Genomic DNA, 22,313 nt, shown 5'->3' on the forward strand with positions numbered 1-22,313 from the left:
CATTTTGCATGTGCCAATTTCAAATAAATACATTATTTAAAGAGATCACACATGCCATAATGTTACCACTATTTGGGCTGTCCAATGTGTATATATATATATATATATATATATATATATATATATATTACATATTTATTAAAGACCAATTCTATTCAAAAATATTTATTGAGTTTTGGATAGAGTAAGCAAGGTAACAACCTGGGTCTTTATTAGGGGTAGTACAGCTTAATTCATGCTAGTCTATAGCAAAGCATTGACAATTTTGCACTTATCGCAAAACCTGAACCACCTGCTTACTTTGATGCTACAGTATATGTTTGTTTGCTCCTCTGATATTGCAGGGTAGTAGAACCCCAACTTAACAAATATAGAAAGTAGCCACTGGTCCCCTGTACTGCAGGGATGGATGGCACTACTTATTCTGAGCTTTTATTCTGAGCTGAACATTATCTTTCTATTGTACCAGACTCAATTAAATTATGTAAACATTACATTGCAAAGCTTGTAGGACACACATTGCTGTATCATATGGCCACTGTTCATCCGAGGATATCACTTGTTTGGTACAGGAATCATGAAAAGGCTAACCATTCCTACTACATGTTTGCAAGGTTTGATGAAGATCCCCTCTCCCCCTTGTTAAAACAACATAAATGAGCTTAAAATGTCCATAATAACATGTACAGCCAAGAATAAAATGACCAGCCATGCAGATGAATTAAATGGTAAATAAATGGTCTATTCTGCAATGTGGTGTTCTTACAGTAATGTTATGCATGCATTAATACTACCGGTACAGTGTTATCCTATGGTACCATGATGACAGTAGAATGGCTCTGTTAATTTTCTTGTTTCTCTCTTGCCACCAAATACATTAGGTAATGAGTACACATCACATAAAAAAATAGTTGAAATTCTATCTTTCTGTCTTGTAAAGCTGAATGTGCCTACCTAAAGTCAGCATGTGTTTGTTAACTGTAGCAGGCAATCATTGACCAACACTACATAGTTCATCACATGTTATGCAAAAGCTGTCATTTGTCCAGATCCAAGCATATCCACCATCCTCTTTATAAATCTAGTCTTAGTAGTTGAGCTTCTTTTCACGGTGAGTTGGATAATGTATTTTTCTAACAACGAATTTGCAGTCTCTTTAAGTAATCTGGTCATTTCTTTTTTTTGCAAGGATCCTGGAACTTCAACAGAATGGGGACATGGACCTACTAAAGCATAAATGGTGGCCTCGTAATGGACACTGTGACCTTTTTTCATCAGTAGAACCTAAACAAAAAGGAAGTGCCCTGGACATTAAAAGCTTTGCTGGTGTGTTCTGTATATTAGCAGCTGGTGTCGTCCTGTCGTGTTTCATTGCAATGATAGAGACCTGGTGGAGCAAGAAAAAGGGATCCAGAGTACCTTCCAAAGAGGTAACTATTTACACTAATGTAATGCAAAATGATTTTGTTCACTGACCAAGAGGAATGGTAACAAGATTCTATTTTAGGCAAGCACTTCGGTAGCATTATTGTTTTCGACGTGGGTACCACACCTGTCATAAATGTTTACTGTATCCTCACTTAGCCTGTAATGTAAATTTTTAAAACAACAGCTTGAAATTCAGCATAAACTAGTATCTGACTGCAAAGTAGGTCAGATGAATCAAATATTTAAAAATGTGATGAATTACCCAAAGCTTATTTTACATGCAGCCAGGAGAATCGAGTACATTTGGTTTCTACAATAATCCACAGTATTTGTTAGCAGTGCTGCCAAATCCTTATCTGGAGCCAAAAAGGAAGAAGTAAACAGATGCTTGAAATTATGACAGCCATATAGTAGCAGTGCATACTCTCAGTATTATAATATGCCCCATTTCTCTTTTCTTACATAACACTGATTTATGTGTGATCAAAAAAATTAGGATATAAAACTTCAATAAAAAAAGAGATAAAATATCTGGTGAAATTTAAAAACAAAAACAGTATGATTAAAATATATTGGATTTAAAACATGTTAATACTTTGAATAATATCTGTTAAGAAGAAAATAGTAATTGTCTTGACTGACTTGTTAAAGTGCAAGCTTCAGGTCTGTCATTGTCATCCTTATACTTATTTCATGGACAGAACACATATGCAGGTTAGATGTCACAATTTCATCTTTTTCATACTCTGAGTTGATGAGCTTCTAAATATTGAAGCAAGGATGGAAAAAACATGTCTTGGGAGTTTGCTCTTTTAAAAGTAAATCACTATATATACATATTACTAATAAATATAAGTCTTTTATGTATTTCTAAAGCAGAAACAACCAGAGTAGAAAGCCTGTCCCCTTCCTTCATGGTCATGTTTGGCATCCTTGCTGCCTGTGGGGAAGCAGTGATCTCAATGCAGAGGTCTGACACATACATTGCTAGGACAGGGCTCCTTATTTAGCAGGTAGCATGAGCTTGGACATATTGATTGCAGAGTCATTGGTCTGAATAAGACCACTGCTTCCCTACAGACAGCAAGGCTTCCACTCTGCAGCTGCTCCCCATGGACAGGCATTGCAACCAGGCTTTTCTGCATTAAAATTAATTGTAGGATAACTAAACAACTTTTTTATGCACCTGGAGTTTAATTGGGCTTCAGATTAAATGTTACTGCAGATGTCAGTAAGCCTGAAATAAATTATGTGCACACAAACCACATAAATATTCCAGAATTATCACCTAAAAGGGCTTATTGTACTTTGCAAACAATTAATCTATAGTCAATCAGATTGCAATTTATAGCTATTTAATTAGCTAAGACTTTTCCAATTGCCTTAATTGATTGCATGCACTGACTATGATAACAGAGCAGTGTAGGGGCAATGGTATATTGTAGTAAGCTTGCAGGATCATCAGAAGTGCTTGTTATCGCTGATGTGCTGATAAAAAGGGAGTGATATCTTTTCCTAAGTGTGTATCTGTGTTTAACATTGCAATTTAGTAGTGTAGTGACTCAGAGGAAGATGTCTTGTTGTCCATTGCTATCAAAAGATCATCTCATCAATGGGCACCATTGGTCTCCTGATATTTGATATTGCTGATATGGCTAATATTACACACCATTACCATTTGTCAGGTTATATAAAGCCCATGTTAGTTCTTTATGAAGAGTGTAATAGGTATAAAATCATACCATGTTATGCCATTCTAAATCACAGATAATAAACAGCTTGTAATAAAAGACCAATACAAGTGCAGAAAGGAGGAAATAATGGCTTGTGCATGTCTGTGTGCTGCTTTTTTCAGTTTTTAAATCATATCCTCAAATACCAGATGGCCTTTAGGCCAAATTTCATGGAATGAGACAAATTACATCATTATTAATATGGAATATGCTGCTCAGATTTTAATAGTTAGAGTGTAGAATAGCTTAGGCTGCAGCTGCTATTCAATCTGGTGACACAAGTGCTTTACAATAAATAGATTCAGAACTTAAATGACACTAGCATTGTCTAGCGCTGATAATTTGTGTGAAATCTCAGCTTCCACAAACTGTTACATGCACAGTTAGCTTATTTTCTACGTGCAAGAATAACTGTGCATGGTATAAAGTTTCAAAATTCAGTTTGCTGGCTAAAATGGGAATTTTGACTTGAAAGATGGGCTGTTTGGACACTGTTTAAGGTGCTAGAAAAACCATCCAACCAAGTGGGAATATTTAATACTCAGTACCTGAGACATTATAAACTGATAATTAACTTTAAAAAGCACAAATTAGCCATTGAAGGGCCAGCCTTCATTAATGCAGAAAAGCAATAACAATCTGGTAAAGATTGTCCTATGCCAGAGGAAGGAACCAATTTTCATAGCTTACATCTTTTATAATTTGAATTAGCTAATGCAAGGTTTTATTAAAACAACGTTTTTCAGTGCTAAAATACTTAAATATTAATTCAAAGTTTTACATGTATGTGATTCAAAGAGGTGGATCATTTGATTAATTCCGATTAGGGTTAAATAGAACTTGATTTTTGCCAGAAAGAATCATTTTATGCATGAGCTGCAGCAGAAACTGCTATGATACAGAGCAAGACCCAGCTGTCATTTTTACAACTAGGTTTTGTTATAGCTGCAATGAGAGTGGAGATCAATAAAGTGGGATGTGTTCACTCTTGAAGCTGTATTGAAGCTCTTTTTTAGGCCATATCTCTACTGCCCAAGGTCCACTGAGAAAGGTATTTTCCAGCAAGCAATAATTGGGTATGTAGTGTTGTATAGTAAATTTTATATGGTGCTCTTAATAAAAGGCTAGACTGGCTTTAGGGAATAAATGACTATGGTATGCTTGCATTTTCAGATTACATGAATATGCCTGCAGGTATGCCTAAAGCAAATCCTAAAACAAATCTAGAAAATGAACTAAATGCTTATTTAGCAGTACCTGCTTTTATGCAGGTATGCAGTGTATAGGTATTTATCACGGCATACATTTTCTAGGCTCTGATATTTTCATTGAACACTACTACTACTACTAATACTACTATGGCTACATTCAGCATATGTGCACTTGCATACTTTCAGACTGTTAATACAGACTGCACTATTTCTTTTTGTGCTCTACATCTCATAGCAAAACATACTTCATGTATGCTATGGATTTGAATTAAGCAAAGTCGCCTGATAAATAATGAGTATATGATTTGGTTGCCACGATTGATGCGCTATAATTCAGTCCCAAAAATTCAACAAGTGTCCTTAAAAGGTATTCTAAAATGCTGCCAACTATTGCTAAAGCATTTATGTTTTAGCTAGAAGAATTGGCTGCACGCTCAGACACACATTTTTTTCTTGTGGTTATTCTTTCCGTTTGATATTGAGGAAAAATCAATTATTTACTTAACAAGGTTACATATACTAGTTCAAAAACAAATGATGTATATGAAATATGTGTAGGCTTTTATAAAAGGAGTGCTAAGCATAGTGGCACGTCACTTTCTTCAACTTCCAGCTAAAAACTATTTGGTTTGGCACAAAGTCATGTTTTATTGTGTTAACATAAAGCAATCTTTATTTGTCAAGGATTAACCAAATATATTTTTAGGGTGTTTTTGACTAGAGGCAGAACATGTTCTTGTTTTTACAGTTCACATTTTACACACGTATAAAGTGGATATATTAATTTAAAAACTTAAGGAACTAGTCAAGTGCAAAAAGTATGATCATAGTCTTACAGCAGAACTAAACTCACCTCTCTTTGCTCCAATCACCAGCACCAACAATTTTAACCAAGACCTCTCCTGGGTTTGGGTCTGTGACCATTCTGTTTGGCCAGGCTAAATTTCATAATTGTGCTTATACACAGGAGTTCACTCGTACCCGGGTGCCAGCTATGCCAAGACTGTACACTGAGTTGTACATGCGTAGCTCAGGGTATATTACAAAAGACTGCAAACAGGCAAGTTCATGCAGAAGAAGCATAGCATGTCCAATCTGCAAGAAAAGAGATGCCTGCTCACAATTTTTTGTTTTTCAAGTTTAATTCTGCCTAAAGTCAAAATTGTATTGGCTGTGCAGGAATTCTAAGGCTGACATCATACTTTTTTGCTATATATTGGTACTTATAGTAGTTTTTCCACCTTGTGCACCAGCTTAAGTTGGTTTGCCTTGATAATGGACTCACTTTCTGTTTCACTACAGTGGGTAATATTGTAAAGTAAACCTATACTTTTTAATACTGAAATAGCAACAGATCTACTGGAGCACATACAAATATCAAATGACAAGTTTATCTTAAGCAGTTAGCACTACTATACTTGTAAAGCTTGGTAATATGTCCCAAGTTCACTTGAATTCCACTAATGAAGTTATCACATGTTTTAGGTATTTACATATTGTTCATAAGTGGGTAATGTAAATTGTACTATTGGAATGTCTTATGTTCTTAGAACAATTTTTCTAAATCCAAGTTGTTTTTGCAGAAAATGTTCTAGCCAGTTCAAAAATAAATCATTTTACAGGATTTGCCTGATATGCTTGTTTGTTCATTCTTTAATTTACATAAAATAAAAAATCAATTTTGTTTTGCTAAAACACATTTCAAGCTGTCTTTCAGTACCATATTCATTATTTTCATACTGTTGCATCTCATGTGACTCCATTTTATAAGAACATTTCCAGAAATACTACAACGTTGCAAGAAGCAAGCTGCATTTTAACACACAATGTCCTATGAGTCAGTCTGTACAATGGGTGCAATGTTAGTATAGGTCAAGCTTTAAAAGACTGACACCTCTCCCTTTTAAGAATGCACATTTGATCAGAGTTTGCTCCTACATGTTCAGACAGGAACAAAGATTATTTTGAAATATATATATAAATCCTGTGATGTTATCAGTCTGACCATTAAATGAACAAGTCATGTAACATACGCATTCATAGTTCTGTTTAAATGGGTTTACTAGGGCCATATTCCAGAAGATACTAAAGCTCATATACCCATTTGGACAGGTATACCACAACGGATACATAAAAAAAACAATACCAAATAAGAAAATTTGGAAACACATTAGACGATGGTAAAATATTCTAATTGTTAAATAGTTGCCTGCTGGCTTAATATTATGCTACAAATTATAAATATTGTATCATTAAATATTTTACTCACTGTATACATGGGGCTATTTTAATGGTTAGCAGAGTTTATGGGTTACCCTGCCATATTAATTGTATTGTGGACCAAAACATATTACACAATAGATTTATGTTATGGTGTATACACAGTCATACACAATACTACAGTGTAGTTTATGTTGTAAGTAGCTACTGTTTTTCTACCAAATGTTCATCTGTGGCTTCTATATATCAAGTGATTTTTTTTTTTATTTTACTACATTTGAACCTAGAAAGATAAAAAAGAACACATTTTATGTTTTAGTTACTTTTATATCATCAACCAGAGCTGCTTAGTAGGCCTAAAGCAAAGAAAGGAAAACTGTATTTTAAATTTGATAGAAAGACCTAATGTTAGGGTAATATAAATGTTAAAAGGTAATGGTTTTCTAAAGCTACGTACACACGTCCAACGGTTCTCGCCTGATAATCGGCTCAGGGACGATATTGAACAAGAATCTGGCGTGTGTACAGCGCCCGTCATCTATCATCTGAACGACCGTCCTGGTGGATCCACGGAGGATGAACGACGAATGATCCTACTGCAAGGGAAGGGGGAGAGCGCGCAGCAGGGTGCTGTTTCGTCATTCTCCCCCTCCCCTCTGCATAGAGCAGAACGTTGCTGTATTTACAGCAGTCGTTCATGCATCGTGCAATGCTAGTCGTTGGAAAGGATCGTGAAAGATTCTTTCCAATGACTATTATTGCACGTGTGTATGCGGCTTTAGGCCAACATTCTTCAGATAAAAAAGGGTATCTTGTGTTTCTGAGAGATAATTATTGGGGGTGAAAAGACTGAAGATTTCTAGGCTCCATAGGTATATCCTAACAATGGGTCCTTTATCGTGTCATTTGTACCCTTAGATTTAAATGCCTCTGTAATTACAAATACTAATAACTTTACACACATTATACACGGGCAGCACGGTGGCTCAGGGGTTAGCACTCCGGCCTTTGCAGCACTAGGTCCCAGGATCAATCCCCAGCCAGGACATTATCTGCATGGAGTTTGCAGGTTCTCCCCGTGTCTGCGTGGGTTTCCTCCGGGTACTCCGGTTTCCTCCCACATCCCAAAAACATGCAGTTAGGTTAATTGGCTTCTCCCTAACAATTGACCTTAGACTACATTAATGACATATGACTATGGTAGGGACATTAGATTGTGAGCTCCTTTGAGGGACAGTTAGTGACACGACTATGGACTATGTACAGCGCTGCGTAATATGATGGCGCTATATAAATACTGTATAATAATAATAATAATTATGTCTGAATAAAAAATTATTTTATTAGTGGTTGTTTTTACCTGACACAACATAGCACATAAAAAAAATGATGGACCCCTACATATCATATATGCAGTCTACAGAATATGTCTTAAAATATTACTGTAAAATATCTTTGAACTCTAGACTGACATCCCCGCTACTGCATAATAGGATTTATTATTTACAGGCAGACATCTGTGTCCAGGAATCTCTTCTGATAAGCTCAAGGCCTAACGGAACAGTCATCAGCACAGCTGGAGGCCAAAGCTGATAGCCAGACTAATAAAAACAACCATCATCCGCAATTTTTTACTTCATAATTACAAACCAAAACTTACTAGGCATTCGCCACCAGCCTTCACTGTAAGTATCCTGTAAAACGAGGAAAGGTTTAACTGCAAGTGAAAAGTAAAAGTAAACTCTATACAGAGAGGAAATTTTTTTATTTAATAAATAGCATTCATAGTAAATTGGTGTTATATGTTGCAAGCTTTCCCCAAGTTAGATTTAATCCAGTACAGATCTGTGGCTTTCTAGCTGTTGTGGAACTTAAGTCTTTTACAGACAAAACACAGCCAATAAGTGACCATACTAATGTAACTTGAAGATACTTACTATAGTTTTAATGACTTTAAGGAATAAAAAGCCACTGGACTAAAATCCAAGTAGAGCAGTGGTCTTTTAACTAAGCTCAGAGATTGCAAGATCTTCTGTTGGATTTATGTGTACCTCACGCTTATCCTGTTTTTTCAGTATTTATAAGTATCTTACATTTCAGTAAGCAAGAATCTTTAGTTTTGCAACAGTTGAAAGAATACAGAATCTATGTTTCTATACCAGACTATCAAAGCTGTTACGTTTAGGTATGGGGCATTCAGATAATATTCTCCTAGAAATGAATTCATCAGAACTTTTATGTTAGCAATACAAGAGTTTACGATGAACTATAAATAATAATATACATGTTGAATACCAGACCCAAAACATTTTGATCACATACAAATTCCCCTATATTACAGTTCCTAAAATAGTTCCTTGATCCCTAGTCATTAAAATAAACAAGATGGAACACAGACTCACTTTTATAAAAATATGGTAGTAATATATTCTACTTCATAACAAAATAAACACACAGATTACCATTTGTCCTAGAAAATGTTCTCTATTATTGTTCATTGAAAATAATTCCTAACAGTATGTACCTTTTTTTTTGTAATTTCCGGAAAAAAAAAAAACTGCACAAATCTTTGATCTATGTAGATTCTCCATTTTGTTTCTGCTCCCAGCTCTTGTAGAGTTGAGATGGATGTACATATTTTAAAACTGTTAACAGTAACAATAACATTTAACTGCAGTCACAAGTCTTGCATAAATAGCTCGTATTCATCTTTAATTGTGTTTCTACCCCTATCTGATTATGAAGATTAGAATGAAGGAAATGTTGATCTCCAATAACATTGCATTTTTTCCTAAGCACTGTAAACCATAATAAGTTTAGTATAAAAAATTATGCCTCAGGGCCCATTCAATACCTGTGAAAAGCAAATATTTAGATACCAAGGCTCTTCAAACACTGCAATTCTAAAGAGATATGGAGTAAGTGAGAGGTATATTGTCATTGAAGATGGCTAAAGCTAAAGACAGCTCACAACCCCTCATAAAAAAACATAAAACCATGTGAGATCGACCGTCCTGGCGGATCCACAGACGATGGACGATGAACGATCCTAATGGAAGTGAAGGGGGGAAGCACGCAGCAGGGTGCTGCTCCGTTGTTCTCCCCCTCACCTTTCCATAGAGCAGAACGATGCTGTATTTACAGTACTCGTTCATGCATCGTGTAGTAGATTGTTGTTGGAAGGGATTGTGAAAGATCCTTTCCAATGACAATTATTGTACATCTAAACCATTTGGCCAGCTCTTCCTTCAAATTACCTTTTATAGTCTACTTTAGATTTTTAAAAATGTTTAATGCAAAAAACTTTAAGCATTTTAATTGCCTTACTATACAACATAGCATGTTAAGAATATTTTAAAAACACATTTTCGAGGCATATGGTTTTCTAGTCTTAGTTAAATACTAAAAAAAACATCAATTAATGAACTAAAACTGTTCTGACAACAAGTAAAATAACTCATTAAACATTATTAGAATAACGTTTTTTATAGGATAATAATCAAATATGATTTAATTCATTATTTGAGTCGATCTTCAATAAATTTTTAAATTGGATGTATCTATTCACTTCTTCTCTGAATAAATGATTTAAACTGGCATACTAATAATAAATAAACAAGCAGTTCTGGTAGGCATGTTTACACATATTTCAATGAATATGATTCATTTTTTTCAATGCTTTCTCTCCAAACACTAAAATGCAGCTGCAGTTTACATAGTACGCCAGCTTAGGTTTTCAAACATTCATCATTATTAAAATTTGTGTCATCTGTTTAAAAAATATACACTGAATGGCATATGTTTTTACACATCAGCAAGTATTGTAGTACATCCAATTCTTCTGCAGCGTGTAATTTTATTTGTTTTTGAGCAAACTCATATTGTTTTCACCTCATTTTGCTTTACTTGTAATTCCATAACAACAAAGCATGCAGCACTGTGTAAGCGTGTCAAGTACAATCATGACTCCTAAAGCATCTGACAACAGAGGTGAGATTACGTATCTGATAGCTAAAGATACAACATGGTATCCTAGTGACTTCTATTGCCTTTTTAAAAGAGGACAATTAATAGCTCTAATTAGGAAAAGCACATAATGATCTGTAAATAAAACAAAACAAAAGGTCTCTTAGGTTTCTAAGTGAATGATTTTGAACTATTGAATTACAAACTAAATAGAAAATAACCCTCATCTACTGCAGGACACTGTACATAAATTCAATATGTGTTATTTAGGTGATATCTAACACTTTAAGCTTCAGATCTAAATTCTATTTTCTAATTAATACATTCAACATTGGGAAAGCAATATCCATCAATTCTAAATAAGTAAACCACAGCTTATTACTTCATATTGTTTTATCCATTGGTGCAGTTATTGCCCATGCCTCTGGATCTAGAGTTCTCAAATGTTAATCAGAAAAATGTGAGTTTACAGATATTGGTATTTAAAATTGACCCACAGGGCTTGATTTAGTAAAGAAATAGAGTCTGATGTCTTAGCTTTGTAAATAAGGTAAAGCTCTTTTCATTTTGAATTCCCAATAATGCTCAAGAGATGTTTGTTTGCACATTATTGAAGCACTGACGTGAACACAGCTTCACCTTATTCAGTAAACAGCCCTTCTTTCTCCAGTAAATCAAACCCACAGAGTCATTATTTAATACACCTAGAGCAATTTCTGTTAGTGGTCATTTTTTTACTGCGTTTACATTTCATGACCTTTAATAAAATTCTAAGGATGGTGTGGCCAGCTTTCAAGATGGGTCATAATTTTTAAATATATTAAGATGACAATATAGCTGTTCCTCGACATTTTGGGGATGTGAAGAATATTAGAATTAATAGTGCTTTTTAGGAAATGTTGCTTTGGTCACCACAATAAAGAATTAGACCCTTTGTTATATTTTGCAATAAGTACTAGAACAGTAAGTAGTGAATTATGATTGAATTCTTCTTTGTAAGCAGAATGATCTGCATGCATTTAAACTGAATAACTTTTTACCAACTATATCAAGAATAAGAGTAATAGTATTATATTTTATGAACCCTTATGTACAAATGTATCGTCATGGATAGACATTTTAATGCAATGCAATTTTCCTTCTGAAACTGATCAGTTACATATTTCTCAATGTAAAATTCTGCAAACTGCCACCTCATTCTCTCCACGGAAGTATCCAAATTTTATCATGAATCAGTATATGTATTTACATCAGCTCACCAAACATTCAGAAATACCAATGATGACTGATATAAATGTTTCCTTATAAACAGATAAGCTTTTATTTTATGAATGTGGTTGGTAAACAAAATGTTGTTTTCTTTGCTTTTTAACCAAAAAAGATTAATGATGTTGGTTTATGGATCCACAGAAAATTCTACAGCCAGGGCTGTTTAATTTTTGTCAAGTGGACCTGCGGGGACACGTCTTTACACGTGGGCTCTATTTGTCCCAGTTGAACACAAGGCAATCAAAATCAGTATGATGAATTCTGCCAACTAACATCAACATCTGTTCAATTGTAATATACAGTGGATATTTTCCTGAAAGGTGGACTGGCTGCAAGGTTCATTGAAATATCTGTCTACTTCTAACCCAGCTGCAATTGACTTACATCAAACAAAGGGCTAATAGAGTTAAGGGTTTCACTTTGGAATTGTGTATATCAGCCTTTAGTGATAAAAAAAATTTAATTGATGTCTGGTTAGGCCTAGCATGATATGTTTTAAGGTTCCTATTGAATACTGTGCATTTCCCTCTCTTCTTCTTTCTACCAGGATGACAAAGAAATTGACCTGGAACATCTCCACCGACGTGTAAACAGCCTGTGCACTGATGATGAAAGCCCTCATAAACAGTTTTCCTCTTCGTCAGTTGATTTAACTCCATTAGACATCGACACATTGCCAACGCGACAAACTCTGGAGCAAATAAGTGACTTCAGGAACACTCATATAACTACTACAACCTTTATACCAGAGCAGATACAGACACTTAGTCGTACCTTGTCAACGAAAGCTGCTTCTGGTTTCTCATTTGGCAATGTACCTGAGCACCGAACTGGTCCCTTCAGACACAGGGCACCCAATGGTGGATTTTTCCGAAGTCCAATTAAAACTATGTCATCTATTCCATACCAGCCAACTCCCACTCTGGGGCTCAATCTTGGAAATGATCCTGACCGGGGTACCTCTATATGAGCCTCAGGGATCCCTCGTCATTGTTTTGTTCTGGGACTCTCTTTGCCAGGAGCATCTGTATAATGATGGGACTAACATGGATGTATTTTTTTATATCCAAATTATTAATAACAATTTTTGACTCCTCACTTTATTCTTCCTCAATCCTTTGTCTGTAAATGTATTTTAGAACTTCTAAATTCACTTCATTAGCTCACTTATTGTTCCTTTTTTTATTCTTCTCGGTTTTGTTTGGAAACTTAACGTATTATGACTCCCCCTTTGGTTTGACAGATACATCTGCAATAATTGAAATTGTTTGCATCTGTTCATTGATTCTCCTATGTACTCTGCTGCTGATGTGTCCTGTAACTGTGGACCAAAGGCTAACCCCTGCAGTATAGAACAAAAAACGTATTCAGGCCAAAAGATAAAATAATGCAATTTTGTAGGACTACAAAAAGCCATTACTATGCCAGTAAAGAATACATTTAAACATATTTTGCACTGTAGCAGTGCATTTGTAAATTATTCCATTTCAATTCCTTTTTTTTAATGTACAGCATATTTTTGGTACAAGCTTCCATCATATCATATCATATACTTGTATGTATGTATGTGTGCTAGATTGTGTATGCATACACGTGATTATGCGTTGTGGATTGTGCCCAAACCTGAATAATGGCCAATTCTGCTTGGATAACATCATCAAATAATTTTATAGAATGTTTCAGATGTATTAACAGTGCATAGTTCTGTAAGGCAAAATATGGAGAAAAAATGGCAAAATTATTTTTTTCTGTCTTTGATTATCACTTTCGGGGGGGAAACAAATCACAAATTAGCATTTAAATGCCTTAATAGAACAGAGCAAAACCAGGATATGTGCTTGAACCCAATTAAACTTCAGTAAAAATAGGGAAGTTATAGACTGTTGAAAAGAACCACTAAACTTGCAATAGTATGTAGTAAATGAATGGTATTGTAGCATTCCATCATAGTGCTAAGTAGGTTAAAATCTTCAGCTTGCTTGACAAAAATGGGAGTCAAAACAATTTTGCTGTTTTTAGATGCATGGGTGTGCTAATATTTTTTTAACATTCTGTTCTCCACTCCTGCATCTCTATACAGATTTTAAACACAACAAACAAATTTAAACTCAATAGGGTGCCTAAGGTCTTACCTTCAACATATTCCCCACATCATGGCCTCTTCAGAATCTCGGCACTAACAGGTTCAGGGCACAAGTAACATGCTCTTTGCCACCTTCAATGAAATGTTCAGTGTTGGAGTGCCGTGACTTGGGGTATTGGAATTACTGGAAGTAAGATGGAAAAGGGTCAGCAGGCACTAAAGGTAGGTAAAAACACTGGGAAATGCTCTAGTAATCAAAATGTGTTGTTTGTCAATGTTCAGGTATGAGAAAATGTTTTGGAAAAAGCTGCTACACTTTGGACCTGATTTACTTAGTCTAATCTAATAGCGCCTTAATTAGGGATTGTTTTTCCATTGGGGAAAAATAATGCTCTCTTGTGTATTCCATAATATGAAAATGAACCCTGCTTTTGCTTGATGGTCAATCCCTATGATGTAGCTTGCAAGTTAGGTGGCAAGTTAAAAATGATAAATTCAGTTTATATCAAGCAACCATTTGTTTAATCATATCATTAGTGTTATAAAATTACACATAAATACATTTTATTAAATGGAAATAATGATTTTAAATCAATGTATTTTTTTAATGTTTATAGTTTTTAACCTATACACATATATATATATATATATATATATATATATATATATATATATATGCATATACAGTATAAATTAAAAATAAACAATACAGGGTGTTCATACAACACAGGATTCACAGAGCATGATAGGTTTTCAAGCTGTTTGCCTTCAGACAGTATTTTTCTGTAGGGGCCCATCGAAACTAGGAATGAGTTAAAGTACTTATCTTACAAATTTATTTTTGTGTGTTTATGTTAGTGAACTATGTAAATAGGCTTTTTTCAGAAAAGAAGGTATGGATAGCCCCAAATTTCTGACAAATAACTTACAGCACCATCTGCTGGCTAAAAATGCAAACTATCCAATATTTTACATTCTCCCGAGTAAAGAAAAGTAAAATATTTTTACATCTATTATTTTAGTCCTAAGAATAATTCAATAAAGTAGGTAAACTACTACTAAATACAACATGCACTGCCTGCTCTGAATGCACATCTGCAAGTTCTTTCAGGTGTATATTCATGCACATGTAGATGAGCAATGCTTAACCCCATATTTAAAGATGAATGGTACATAAAACATATTTTTAAAAGTTTTGCAATATAAGAATATATTTTGCATTAAATAAAGTATTAAATATAGTGTTTTCTGAGCTGAAATGTGTTCAAAAAGTGTTATAAAACAGAATTTTTAGTTTTAACTACATGACTAGAACTGGTTTAGTAATATTAAATATGGAATACTAATGATTCCTTCATTGGACTGATTTAGTAGACAAGTAGAAGATGTTCAGGATATGAAAGGCCTTGCAAACACAAACAAATCTGCTGACAATTTTGACTAAACTGGCCCATTCAATACATTTTTCTATCCGTACTAGAAGTCCCAAAACTTTGCACCCGTGTTTACAATATTCTGTCTTTCTGTGTTTTTCCTGGATAGAAAGTGATCAGAATTCCAAAAAGATTTTATCAAATGATTATACACATGACACGTTATACACATATCCCTGGTCCATAATTAATTATAATTGGTCAGTTGTTCATTTCACTTCATATCCAATTATATTATTGGATCAAAAATAGTGACTAAGGTAAACCTAGTTTTCCTCAGAATGCACAATTGTGTTCTAGGGAAAATCTTTGCAACAGCATGATTGGTTGGTTGAAGTGTACACACCATTTACTTTTTAAAATGAATAATATTGAGTCCTCTGGTAAGATAACCTTATTGCTTTGACATATTGTTAAGCTTTAAAATGATGTATAAGCATAAATATAATTAAAAAAAAGTATTTCCAAACATTAAAATTCTAACAAATAAAATAAAAATTTTAAAAGTTTTTTACCCAATTCTAAAATTTCATTTCACCTGGTCCAGAGGGATTGTGTGCTCACCCTTTAATAATTCAAGTAAGCATGGTTTTCAGCTAGCTATGGGCCTTTACTACCTAAATACATTCACACTGTTTAGATTTAACTAATAGGGTATCCTTGCTGCATCCTTGGAGATTGACTGCCCGTGACTCCACGATTTTAGTAAATCAGGTCCTAAGGATCTATAAAAAATCAATTCCTGACCATTTCAATTTTAAACTCAGAAGAAGAACAGGAATATGGCAAATATACATGTTCAACCTTATTCAGATGTACCACATTATGCATAACATATAACCATGAACTGTACACACATGGCATGTATGTGTGCAGAAAATATATGTGCCAGCAAACCTTCATAGCCCATACAATAAAGCTTTAGTATAACTAAATACAAAAAAGTATTATATAAGCAGACGTGTATAACTTATAGAATTCTAATTAAATAGTAATTTTTATACCATCTGTCATTTTCAGAAAATGCTAAATATTAGTGCAATTTATCAATTGTTTAGTATACTGAGATCCTAAGCAATGTTTAGCGGACAGCTAGGTATGTTGGGGTACTTGAGTGTTTTAAGATTTTTTTTTAAATATGAGATGCATTTTTAGTGCGAGTAAGTAATTATATGGTTAGCAAAAAAATTCCAAAAATATACAAAAATTTTACTCTCCAACAATAATGTAAATGTTACATGCCCAATGAAACAATAAATCACCAAAATTTTTATAATCACAGATTTTATTTTATGTTTACTATTCACCAACGTATAGGCTAAAGGGAACTTCTGAAAAGTATTATAGTATATCACAATATCATATATATATATATATATATATATATATATATATACATTTTTTTTAAGGTTGTGTTCATTCACTTAATACAACAGGATGGCCTAAAACACTTTTAAAATATGGGTTTGTCACCTTTATTTCTTAAATGATTTCATTGTTAAATTGATTAAAGGTGAAAGCTAATGTTTAAAAATAAAACATGGACAGTTGCATATTCAACTGGTGCTGAAAGTGGGATGAAAGAATCCATTTGTGTATAAGGTAAAGCAGCAAACTACAACATTGTTGTCTCAACAGCATTTCGATCTAAGTTTAAATGAGTCCAAATGTGCTAAAAAAGCAGTATGTTCAGTTTGTGGCTTTTAGGTATCTTTTATATCAGTAGTTTGTACTCCTTCCACCGTTGAAAATTTGAAAGTATCATATATGTGGTTTGCCTAATGCAATGTAAAGCTCAGTTCCGGATGACTGCCATCAGCTGATACATTTCTTAATAGCAAATAGGTTTATTCTCCCACATAGCCCTATTTTAAAATATTATGAAATAGGTCAAAAAGCAAATTTGGTCAATCCTAAAGGGGAACTATACTTGTTGTTGGATGGCGAGCCATAATCAACAAGTATGCACTGACTTATCAGTGTACAGGACCATCATTGCATCAAAGGAAGGCACCATCTTTGTTGCCAGGTCTACAGCAGACTTCCGAGAAGTCCTCTTCTTTGTGATCCTCTTCGGCTTTTGAATGGCCACTGATGATATAACTCTGTAGTTGCCAGAGTCTCTGTGTTACATTTTTAAAGGCCATTCAATGGCCAAAAAGAGTCATTGTATTCCACTGGCACAAACAAAAAGCCACCAAGGGCCAGGGATTTATTTTTTTTTATTTTTTTTTACAGTAGAATCATTTTATATCTTGTTTGTCAATTAGCTCCACATTCTAGTGACTTTTGTTAGTTCAAGTCCACTTTAAAAATACTGCTCCTCTGTGGTTTACCAAGGGGAAATACAACTGCCACTGTACAATTCCATAGCCACATGATAAGTTTGGGTCAGTCTTGTCACTGCAACATTGCATGCTACCTTTAAATACATGTACAGACTAGTTTGTACAAATGACTACATGCTTAAGACCAAGTTATACAAATTCTTTAAAACACTCTAGTTGTAATTTCTACATTAACATAAAATAAATAAAAATTAACTAAACCTAAAACAATATATAAATATATATATATATATATATATATATATATATATATATAGCCTAAACTGGTGTGTTATTTGCAGGATTACCTGGTGAAAATGAAGGGTAAAGTGCCTACAATGGGTAAAAAAAAATACAGCTAAAAAAGACTGAGAAAGGAAAAGCATCCTGCTACCCCTAAATATTCCTATTGGTTCATCACTATATTGATCTGCCTGATTTACCAATAGGAATGTGAGGGAAGTTGAAAAAGACAGACAAACTCCATCGATACCAGAAATTACAATGTCACGTGATTTAGGCAAATTAAAATGTCCCACCATTTGTTTTTAAGCAATAGAGTCAAAAAGCATTAAAATTAGATAAATAGATTTTGAAATAATTATTGAAGGCATATTATTAGAAATACTAAGTAATAACGAAAATAAAACAAAAAAACATAATCATATTCTTTATTCGTTCATGCTCAGTAATGATGCAGATGCAGAGGTCAGATGTGCTTATTTGCATACTAGTTGAATAAAATAGAAGCACATGTATCAGCTTAGCAAGCCATTTTTGTATGCCATGATAAGTTGATTGTTATTTGATAGGAGGCTTCATGGTCCTGTCACTTAGGCAGGAAAATCAGCCATTAATTTGCATGTATAAGGCCCTCACACTACAAGCTGCTGAAAAGCTGATGAATACAGGAATGACAATTTTTGTCAGATGCTATTCTCTTATATAAGCCTAACTGTCAGCTTGATGTTTCTAAAGAGTTTATTTTCAACAGTTTGTTGCATACAGGAAATTGTACAGGCGTGTAACATTTTTTTCATACATTATAAATAATTTATAAACTGCCACAGCTCATACCATAACATTTTTTTTTCCTACCAGGATTTATCAGGGAAACGTTTTTGTTGTTAGGATTGATATCCCAAAGAGTGTAGACACTTTATTTAGCAAAGTGAAACATTACTCTGGAAGGGATTCTTTACTAAGTTTAGTGTAATGAAAATTAACTTTGTAAAGAATACCCAATAGCACGCAGAACTTCACCGCAATAATTAGTGATTTATGCCTTGCAGAGTGATAATTTACCAGCCTAAACCACCTTAATCTGGTACATTTTTAGAATAGTAATGAAAAAAATACAAAATTAGTAGATTTTATTAAAAAAACTCCTAGAGTTTATAACTAAATAGGATATATTTTATAAAGAAAATAACATTTTCTTTTTACATCATAGACTCCCCTCAAACATAAGTGGATATAAAAAAAGATTTAAACCTTTTTTAAATCTAATTCTTCCAAAAGTCAGAACTTTAAAATTGTTTTACAGCTTTTCATACTCATTTCTAGATTTTTTTTTAACTCTGTAAATTTCCCCCAAATTCTTAAATTGGTTGAAATTATTATTAAGTAAAATGTCCCTTATAACAGAAAAAAACAAAGTGTGAATTGTGCCACTATATAAAAAATAGTTAAATTAAAAATGGTTTTGGTCATTGGTCTTTCAGCATTAGATTTTAAGGGAGCTTGATCTGTTTCAAAATCTAAGGTGAAATGTACTAATTATATACTATTTGTTTTTTCCGCTTGAAATTAATATTGATGCGTTTTAATATTTATTGTGCAAGGCTTTAATTTTCTATCCTTTAATGTTTAGAAAACCACAAAAGGGATAGTTGTCAGTATATTATTTTACCTCTCACACCTTGTTTTATGTAAGTATCGCCTCATTTATGAATGAGATTTTTGATGTAAGTACTGCAAAGGGCTTCTGATAAGAAGAACACCAAGGGCTCTATTTATAAAAGAGGGTATTACCTTGAACGTTGCCTCGTGAGAATGTTGGACAACAAGGGAATGTTTGAGGAAATGTGGAATTCCCTGTTTTATCAACAAAGTCCTAAATGGCTTAGTTAAGAATACTGAGTGTGCTTTATTATAGAGTAGCCAGTCAGGGAAAATGTTTGCCAGTACCGATTGCAAGGCATTGGAATCTAAATCGTCTAAGGAGTCCAATTACCAAATACCTAGGTATAAGGATGCAGAGCATTGGACCCACGCGATCAGCCAAATGTAACCTATTTGTAGAAATTGAGTGTAGAAATTAAGTCTTTAGGTTTTGTATAACACTATAACACTTTAAAAAGAGAATGTACCAGGAGCAGGTCTAACTTGTACCTCTTCTTCCCTCCCCCAAAAAAATGATACATTAGAAAACATCTTTGCAATTTGACAAAAAAAGAATAATTCCACATTTGTTTGAGTTTAATTTATAATTCATTTAGAAAATTAATTCTGATTGGTTGCACTGTTTGTCAGCACATTTATACCGGTATTCTAAAGCTGTTTCAGCCCAATTAGGTTTTATTGTCCGTGTTCCCACTGCAACCAACCAGTTTTTAAGTGTCAATGCACAATGCTATTGGTTGCTGTCAGTTAAAGCACATTTTAATTACTTCATCACATCTTGTTATTAATCAAGTCTCCATGTACTCCATTATTTCATTAAATGAATGATACGGATGACAGCATTGATTGTGTCTACTTTTAAAATGCAGCTGTTTACTTGTAAAAATATTATCTCTACAAAATCTGTCTGACATGGTTTATTTTAGTTTTGTTAAACATTTTGATTTACTCCCAATACAGGAAATATTATTTTTTTCATCTTTATAAGTTTCCTAATTTGCTTTTAGTAAACTGTAAAAAAAAAAATTAAAAAATAAAAATATATATATTCTTCATACATATTTTTGAAGCTGGTTCTCCAGGGTGCATCTTGTACTGTTAATGCTTTTGTACTAAATCTTCAAATATTGTCTACTGTGTAAGGCAGATCAGTTTCTATTCTAATCATGCAAAGGCCATTTTGTTTCTAAGGGTACAAGTGTCTGAAAGCATGCACATCTTGTTTCCCCTCGCGACATCCTTTGTCTCATGCATATTGGAGTTAAAAATAAAAAATAAAAATAAAAAAAAGATAATAAAGCTATGTAGAGACATGCCAGATGTTGCAGTGAAATTTAGCAAAAATGAAATAACTGTTAGACATGTACAGTATTTAAAATAGGCCTATTTTGGTGTGTTGCCTATTTAAAAATAAAAATACAGAAAACATTTTTGGAGGCCTCCGTTAAAAGTGGCAGAGCTTTCTGTGTATAATTTGTCTAAATGATTTGTCTAATAAAATTGTTTTTAAAATGGCTCTTCATTTATTCTTGTTTAGTATTACAAATGATCATACCTATTTAGATAAGAGGGATATTGTTTTGAATCGCACGCCAGCTGATCTCATACTAAAAACAAGTCCATCTCCATATAAAACAATGGTGTCTTACCAGCCTGACTGAACAGCAGCAACATTGAGAACTTTCTTTCAGTCAAAAAAACCTGAGTACATAAGCACAGCAGAACACTTTGTCTATGTTGGGTCCTGGTTGCATCCCAGCTAAAACCTTTTTTAGGCAAACTCCCTGCACACCCAAAAACATTCAAGAAGGACCCCAGCAACCCAAATGTTGCCAGAATTGTATCAACATTTGGACTTCTTTTCTTTCCTATGGCTCTAGCCCTCTTCTTTTTGTTGGTTCCAGAGTCAAAAGCCTCACTGCATCCTTACTACTCCTGCATGTGCTGTTCAGTACTACTCAAGGAGGCATGCAATGCAGAACTCAATGACAATGTGGTTATATGTACCACAAAGTAATAAGCAAGAACATTCAACAGGTAGAGAAAGCCACTAACAGGCAACAAGAAAGAAATGAGACACCACTAGAACAAAGTACAGGAGTAGCAGAATGTGCTGTGAGTACAGCAACTTTCAGTTTTCACCTATCAAAACTTCCCTAATAATGCTGTTTTTTCACTTCTTTATTCTTTAAGTAAAGGGCCTTATGTATTAAGAAAAAATTTGGTTACACATGCAATGAAACATCCTTATTTCCACTTACATGTTGTTTTGATATTTTGAAAGATTTTTGCAAGAACAATATTAAATTCAGTACAGCTTTTTATTAATATAAATTACCTTAAAGACAGTTTTCTTTTTGAAAGCTATGACATCATCACCTGACAAAGGCTCCAATTTGCCCAGATACCTGGATAAAAATTCCCTTAATATTTTCCAATTCCATGAAAAACTATTGCATAGGTATTACATAGAGTGGCAGACAGATGGCCCCTGTACAAAACTGACTTGCACAGCACCTCAACAGCTGATTTCAGCAGTATATTTCCAGTGGACCGCAGGTTGCCCAAGCATATACAGTATGTGAAAATTAGGAGTAGCATGACTGGTCATGGAATACAAGCAAAGAAGAAACTGCCGAAAGGAAAACGGCATAATGGAAAATCTGCTTGTCATGTTATGTCCACTTTAATGAGATTCATGGATTAATATTATATACATATATTTATTTAAATAATTT

The 22,313-nt window shown here is 33.8% G+C and overlaps 1 protein-coding gene across 2 annotated transcripts in view; it reads left to right on the forward strand.

The window, feature by feature from the left end:
* Nucleotides 1–21,090, forward strand: part of GRID2 (glutamate ionotropic receptor delta type subunit 2) — a 579,007-nt gene extending 557,917 nt beyond the window's left edge. The window contains exons 15-17 of one of the 2 annotated variants that reach the window (XR_011919919.1): nt 1,190–1,430; nt 8,102–8,277; nt 12,375–12,513. Coding sequence is in view for 1 of the 2 variants with exons in the window: in XM_072405568.1 (XP_072261669.1) it covers nt 1,190–1,430; nt 12,375–12,797 (664 nt within the window). In the remaining variant the exon portion in view is untranslated. Of the gene's footprint in view, nt 1–1,189; nt 1,431–8,101; nt 8,278–12,374 lie in introns of both variants that reach the window. The other variant, XM_072405568.1, reaches the window with a different exon arrangement.
* Nucleotides 21,091–22,313: the final 1,223 nt, after the last annotated feature.

The sequence above is a fragment of the Pyxicephalus adspersus genome, chromosome 3 (genome assembly GCF_032062135.1).
Source record: "Pyxicephalus adspersus chromosome 3, UCB_Pads_2.0, whole genome shotgun sequence".
Classification (NCBI taxonomy): domain Eukaryota; kingdom Metazoa; phylum Chordata; class Amphibia; order Anura; family Pyxicephalidae; genus Pyxicephalus; species Pyxicephalus adspersus.